Below are 7653 nucleotides of genomic sequence, written 5' to 3'. Positions count from 1 at the left end.
AACACATTATTTAATGCTATATTTATGGAGTAATTTTTTTAAAATCATGTTCTCATAGATAAGAGTATAGTAGGAAGGATCTATTGAAAGCAATGTCCTTAATCACATCATGTCGTAAAGTTAAAAATATCACAAGCTTAATTTCTATTTTTTGTCAACCAAATTAATGTCACTTTTAAAGATAGATATGTAGCGAAAATTTAAAATTAGGCAAAATAAGGACAAAAAGACAGTTACATATGGGATATGAGTGACGAGTAACGCGGATGCACAAATACCGGAAGTTAGGTGGTTAGGTACCTTCCCTGGAACAGCATGCATGTGAGAGGGTCGGACTTGGAGGAAGCAAAAGCAAGAGATATTAGCAACTCCCAACGCATTTATAGCTGGGCTTTTACTCACATTTTTAATCTTATTACCTTACATTAATTACTCCCTCCATTCCATAATAAGTAGTGTTTTAGGTTTTTCATTTTTCTCAAAATAAGTGGTGTTTTAGGATTTAAAAAAGAAATTGATCTTATTCTATCAAACTTACCATTATTTATAATCAAGAATCATTAAATAGTTTTTCTTTTCTAGACATTAATTAGGGGTAAGTTAGTAAAAAACATTCATAATTTTCTAAGAGTAATCAATTTCTTAAGGGGTGTGAGTAAGCTAAAAACACCACTTATTAGAGAATGAAGGGAGTAAGACAGAAGTTGCCACATAAATTAATACTCCCTCCAGATCAAAAAGAGTGTTCACTTAGGGTGTGTTCAATATGGAGGAAAATGTTTTCTTGGAAAATGTGTTTTTGAAAATACGTGAATTTCTACTTATTTTCTCATGTTTGTTTGGGTAGTAAAAAATAAGTGAATTTCTTACTTATTTTCTCACGTTCGTTTGGTTGGTAGAAAACACTTTTCGGAGTGGTTGGGGTTTGGGTTGTTGGGGGTGGGTGGTGCATGGGTTGCGGGAGTGGTTCGGGGTTGGGTTGGGTGGGGATTGTGTGGTGCATGGGTTACAGGAGTGATTGGCTTTGGTAGTTGGGGGTGCCAAAAAAAAAAAGTCTTTTTTGTCAAAACAAAATTAATTTTTTTGGGGCGTATGGGATGGGGGTGGTGTGGGGTGGGTGGTGGTAAGGTGGTTGGTGCAATGCACTTGTGGACTTATTTTCTCTACTTTTATTAGAGAAATTATTTTTCTCATTTTTGATGAACTTGTTTTCCTAAAGAAAATATTTTCCAAATTTTTTGACTAAACGAACATGAGAAAATTGGAAAATGTTTTCCTCCCTACCGAACACATCCTTAGCCTTTTTTTCTTTGGTCAAAAAGAGTGTCCACTTATCAAATCAAGAAAAATATTATATTGCTCTATTCATCCCAAAATAAGTGTACTCTCATTAAAAATTACACTCATTAGAAAATCAACAAATATAATTTGGATTTTACTAAACTACCTCTTTTATAATTTATTAGATAGAATTGAGCAATATTAAAAAGCACTACTCAGTTAATGCTAAAAGCATCGTTCGAAACGCTTGCTAATTTTTATCTTGAATTTTTAAGATGACGCTTATTGTGGAATAAATGTTTTTGTCAAAGATGACGCTTATTTTCTTACGGAGTGATTATATAATAAGAAAGAAGTAGCTAGTTAGCCACATTTCTTTTTTAGTCCAACAAAAGTGAGAGAAAGAAAGAGGAAGATTCCATGCAGTGGATCTCCACTCTTGTAATTGTAAAAAAGTGTTATTATATTATAAGTTGAAGTCAAATGTGTAGCCTTTTCAGTATCCAGTCACTTGCTGGATCTTGATTTTCCCAGAAAGGCTTGTACTTTGAAGAAGGTGGTTAAGAAATGGAAGTAGTATTCAGGGAAGGAAGGTCATTGGAGGAAACACCAACATGGTCAGTGGCAACAGTCACCACAGTTATGGTATTTGTTTGCTTGTTTGTCCAACGCTCCATTTACCGATTTGGAAGGGTCAGTAGTCAATGTGTGATACTAATTCTGTTTCAGTAAACACCCAATGGACAGTCATTTCTTAGTAAGTTGTGTATATATGCAGTGGTTGAAAAAGACTAGAAGAAAAGCTCTTTTTGCTTCTGTGGAGAAGATAAAGGAAGGTCAGCCATTGTCTCATATTTCTTGTTTTAACGCCTTAGCTTTTGACTTCTTTTCTTGTCTTGACCTCTCTCTATATGTAGTATGACTACAAGATGTACTAGTAAAAGTCCGACTTACTTCCAACTTTTATTTAGTATGTAGGGGCCTGAATAAAACAGACTGAACCATACAAGATTCATACAATCGACCCTACTAGTTTGTGATTGAGGCGTAGTCTTATTGACAAGTTTGCAAACTGGGTAATCCTTTTTTTTTTCTTTTTTTTCAGTTAATGGTAGCTTTGGCAGTGTATAAAGTTTGCAAGAGTTTTTCATTTCTTCCATTCTTGCTTAACACTTGTATTTTGCTGGTCAATTAATAACTTAGAATTGCTAAAATAGATCTTGTTTTCAACTTCATATGATGCTCAATTATAATACTTCCAATCTCAAAGACTTTTGTGGTCCAGCTCTTCCCTAGACCCGCGCATAGTGGGAGCTTAGTGTATCGGGCTGCCCAATCTCAAGACTTTTGATGATCTTTTTTCTCCTGAAGCACCTATGCTATATTTAAGCAATGTAGGTGATTTTCCATTGGGAACATCTGATGTGTATTTCTTTTTCCCTTGTATGTCTTATTGGGACAGAGTTGATGCTGCTTGGGCTAATTTCTTTGTTGTTGGGACAATGCGCAAGGCAGATTTCTCAAATTTGTGTGAATTCATCACTTTTTAGCAGTAGATTCTACCTTTGTTCTCAAGAAGATTATGACAGTACGAGTGAGACAAACCATTTGTCAAGGTCCTCCATTCTCTCTAATCATACTGATATTCCTCCCAAGGGAATTTATCAACCACCACATCAATGTGGTGAGGTAAATTGTTTTTCTTGATTCATATTGCACCAAAATGCTGCTTCTGCTACTGCACTAATTAAGGACAAATCTTTTGTATTAACAACGTAACAGGGACGTGAACCTTTTGTCTCCTATGAAGGTCTCGAGCAGCTTCACCGGTTCCTGTTTGTTCTTGGTATCACCCATGTTCTCTACAGTTGTATTGTTGTGGGCTTGGCCATGACCAAGGTAGGGTTTCAATATCCACATTTTCTAAATAAGGCTGGAAATATTCCATGCCTAGTATGTTTCACGTAGAGTCCTTATGCTATATATAGTTATTATATACATTATACTAACAGAAGCGTAATTTATGCAAGTGGTGTCGGCCCATTATCACAACTTAGCTTGTATGTGAGTTTGGTTCTAGGGATGTAGATGTTCTAAGGCTTTACTGATTGATCAAATTGATGTTTACTTTGCATTATTTTCAGACAGTGTCGGTCTATTATGTGGAATTCATGTTTTTAAAAGAAAATATTACTATACTTATATATACTTTGTGAAGTTTTTTGACGAAACGGTGTCGGATGACACCTCTATATTATTTGATGCAAAACAGCTCGGTTCAAGCTCTTCCTTGTTTGTGTTTTTAAAATTAAGGCAGGATACTTATTTCTTTTGAATGAATTTGATTGTAGATATACAGTTGGAGAAAGTGGGAAAACCAAATCAGCAGTGGGGCAGAGAACAACATACAAGGTGCGTGGAATTGAAGATAATAAACTATGTGTACTCAATTCACCTTCTTCCCTTATGAGGAAAAGAAATAAGTCATGCTTGCACAGGTTACAAATTTAAGGAAACTTATCATAGATAGTTCAACATGTATGCAATTTAATTGCATCAATTGTCTTAATATTAACTAGTAAATATGTGTTCTGATCTTTTAGCATAGAGCTGAGCTTCTAAATATCATTCTGCTTTATCTTATTCTTGTTTTATTTAGTACCAAAAAATAAGGAGATGAGGCGACAGTCCACCTTTGCTCTGCATCATGCTTCTCATCCATGGAGTAAGAGTCGAATTCTTATATGGATGGTAATAATTCTTGCCTTAGTATGACGACATCATACACTCTCTGTATATCAGGATGCATTCAAGTAATTTTTTTTATATATCATGGAATTTTATTCCATAGCTGCCTCGTGAGATTATATAATAGGAAAAGGTTGAAATTCTTTTTTCCCATCCAAGTTGGTGAATAGAAATTATTAGTTCCTTTAATTTAATCTGAGTTGCCAAGTTCTGAGTGCATCTATTATTGGGGTACCACCTTTGACTAACACTTGTTAGCCTCCCTTGCAAATATGACAAAGTTCCTATACATTTTTGTCTTCTGTATTATTTCAGCAATTTGGTTTTGGATTAGCCCTGCCTGTAAAAAATCCGAGACACTGATTTGTTTTGTAATCTTGCAGCTTTGCTTTCTAAAGCAGTTCAGGACTTCAATTCATAAGTCAGATTACTTGGCATTGAGATTGGGCTTTATCACTGTAGGTATTCAGTTTCTTTTTATAGAATTCTGCTTAGGAATAATACCTGAACTCCTTCGTTTGTGTGGGAAGGGAAGGGAAGAGGTGGAAATGCTCATTATTCTTTTCCACGGTTAAAATTCGTCTGCATCATTCTAGACATGCTTAAGCAGCTGCATTCGAATTGAAAGGCGTCCTCTTATGGGAAACTTTATGCAAGACGGCTGGATATCGTAAAAATAATGTTGATGTTAAGTGATAATATCTGAACATTACCGCTGAAGCACCAAGTTGAATGCTTTAATTATGTTTGTTACCAAAGTTCAGTATCGTTGTACTATTTTCTTGCTTGGAGGTGTTTGTGGAAAAGGGTGTTTTATTTGTCTGGTGATACTTATAAATAATGCCAGAGATAAGAGGACACATTTATAGCAGGTTTATTACTTACCCAAATCAAGAATCAAAAACTGTTGTTCTTCTCAAAGCTCACTTATTTATTTTATTGCCTGACCCTTGCTTCAATAATATGCAGAATCATAAGCTTCCACTTACATACAATTTCCATAAGTACATGGTTCGTAGCATGGAAGATGAATTTTATGAAATTGTAGGGATCAGGTATGTTTGTTATTGGTTTAGATCATTTTAGTTCACAGTAGGGTGGGAGGACATTTTGACTCAGTAATTATTATACTTTGTGATATAGCATCTACCAAAAACCTGAGGTACTCTTTGAGTGTCTGTTGGCGTATGAATATAGCTAGGTACTTTTGCATAAACTGTTTCCAAAACACGTGCAAAGTTGGGAATACGCTGGGATCATTTTTTTTAGCATCAAATAAAGAGTATAGGAAACCCCTTCTTTGCACAGTTAATGAGATGTAGTTCTGTTACTATTTGGAAATTTACTCAATTTTGATCTTAGTTTCTTAAAGTTGCTGCCATATGATCAGGAGGTCAGTTGTTGGTGCCGTGGAAACAGTCTCTTGCAGAATTGCAGGTTAAGGCTGCGTATAATAGACCCTTGTGGTCCGGCCCTTCCCCAAACCCCGCACATAGCGAGAGCTTGGTGTACCAGGATGCCCTTTTCTATCTTAGTTTCTTCTAGAAATGGGTGTTTTGATAGTTGCATATTTGTGCTGACTTATTCTAGGACTTTGCAGCTGGCTACTTTGGGGTTATGCCATCATATGCATCTTCATCAACATTCATGGTAATTAAATGTTGTTACATGGAAACATCATCTCTGGCTTGTTGACGTTTTCAAAATGATGTTTCTTATATTGCAGGTCTTAATATCTACTTGTGGCTTTCTTTTATTCCTGCCATTGTAAGTCAGCCTACTTTCTTTGGTCCGTTACTTCATTGAAATGATCTGTGTATCTGATGCCCAACAATTCCTTGTACCAAAGCTTGTCATGGTGGTTGGAACAAAACTACAGCATGTAGTCTCCTTGTTGGCACTCGAAATTGCAGAGCCAAAGGGTCCACTTATTGGAACACAAGTAAAGCCACGCGATGAATTATTTTGGTTTGGGAAACCGAAGATACTATTACGATTGATACAGTTTATATCTTTTCAGGTTAAATTCTCGATCACTCTGATCTTGCTGAATTCACCGTTCAATGTTCATTTTAAGAAAAACAAGTGAAAAGATAAAAAGGATTTGCATGGTTAAATGCCCTAACAATGATATTTTTGTCTGCACAGAATGCTTTTGAATTGGCAACATTTATCTGGTCCTTGGTGAGATTCATCGCCTTTCTTCTTTTCTATAATCCATGGATCATCCTCTTGTTTAAAGATTACTACTTTCTTAGGTCGACATGTAAATAGATTTCTCTTACTGCTAAAAATGAATGAATGTGGAGTGTGTTAGAAAAATGAGATTCTTCTGGATAGTCTTAATTAATAGTTCCTATTTTAATATTTTGTTTAGTTTGTAAAAGAATGGTGGTCCTTGTTTTGTGGAATATGTCTTATAAGAAAGTACAATAGTGGTTGGATAGGTAAGGTGTTTTACTAACTTTTGAAATGTATTATGTAGATATATGTGTGTATGCCCTTCGGACATGGATGAATGAAAAAAGTTTCTACTGAACCTTATTCTCTTTCTCTGAATTTTCGAAAACTAACAGGGATAATCACTATATAACGAATTTATGCTTCAAAATGACATCTATGTGCTTCTTTATTAGAGTGTGCAAACTGAACTTGTACATAGTAGGCCTAGATGAAAGATAGTCTTTTTCTTGACTGATAGAGACACCCATTTATAAAAAGTCTTTTTCTTGACTGATATAGACATGAAAAAGACTGTTATCTCAAGAAGAATTTTTGTTCTTTTAGATCAATGATTCACTTCGTAACACTATTTATCCATTTCTGCAGTGGGGATTGGAGCAACGGGCGTGCTTCATGAAGAACCATGCAATGGTTGTCATCAGATTGATTTCAGGGTATGTAATATACACCTTGACCACCTAGCCCCTCGCCCTTGAAGCTAAAATTAGTAGGTCAAATGCATTGTCCTATTTTCTATAGAGTTGTACTTCTCAGTGCTTCACTTTAAAAGTACTATCATGGAACCAGTTCTGCATTTAATATAGTTCAATTTATGAAGAACTTTACTTTTATATCCACTTTAGCCCATTCTTGCCTTTACTTTGTTAAGTATCTTCCTATATAATGCTCCTGTAGTACTCTATTTTTGGTCATCCCTGTCTCAATTCTATCGGTACATCTTCATTGATCATATCATTCTCCTATAAGACTGAGCCTCTGAGCTGTTTTCACATAGCCACCATAGTACCGTCTCATCTCACTTTCCCGACATGCTTCTTATGGGGAATAAACATGAGCGCTTACTTGTACTTATCTTAAACGATTGCAAAAGACCCTTTTAGAAGGCACTGTGTTTGCATATAGTATAAAAATTATGGTTGGTCAAATGACTCCCGTTGTTGCCATGGTAGTTCCTTCATTGTCTATCAGTCTTAACCTCGGGTGTACTCAGTGGCGGAGCCAAATGCATCCAAGGGGTGTCAATCGACACCTCTTCGCCTAAAATTACACTATGTAAATATGTAAAAAGAATATATATATATATATACATACTATGTGTTGAACCCCTTAATTTCGTCATATATTTACTTTTTTTATATTTTGACACCCCTTAGTAAAAAT

At 35.4% G+C, this 7653-nt stretch overlaps 1 protein-coding gene across 1 annotated transcript in view; it reads left to right on the top strand.

Moving 5' to 3' along the window:
* The first annotated feature begins 1651 nt into the window (after positions 1 to 1651).
* Positions 1652 to 7653, top strand: part of LOC132624951 (MLO-like protein 4) — a 32460-nt gene continuing 26458 nt past the window's right edge. The window contains 13 exon segments of the mRNA XM_060339715.1: positions 1652 to 1974; positions 2060 to 2117; positions 2744 to 2970; positions 3064 to 3180; positions 3633 to 3693; positions 3941 to 4032; positions 4413 to 4487; positions 4999 to 5084; positions 5630 to 5679; positions 5756 to 5796; positions 5879 to 6049; positions 6178 to 6213; positions 6859 to 6926. Of these exon segments, the coding sequence (XP_060195698.1) occupies positions 1849 to 1974; positions 2060 to 2117; positions 2744 to 2970; positions 3064 to 3180; positions 3633 to 3693; positions 3941 to 4032; positions 4413 to 4487; positions 4999 to 5084; positions 5630 to 5679; positions 5756 to 5796; positions 5879 to 6049; positions 6178 to 6213; positions 6859 to 6926 (1208 nt within the window). The 5' untranslated portion in view covers positions 1652 to 1848.

The sequence above is a fragment of the Lycium barbarum genome, chromosome 12, assembly GCF_019175385.1.
Source record: "Lycium barbarum isolate Lr01 chromosome 12, ASM1917538v2, whole genome shotgun sequence".
NCBI classification, from domain to species: domain Eukaryota; kingdom Viridiplantae; phylum Streptophyta; class Magnoliopsida; order Solanales; family Solanaceae; genus Lycium; species Lycium barbarum.
This window is presented reverse-complemented; position numbering and strand designations above follow the sequence as displayed.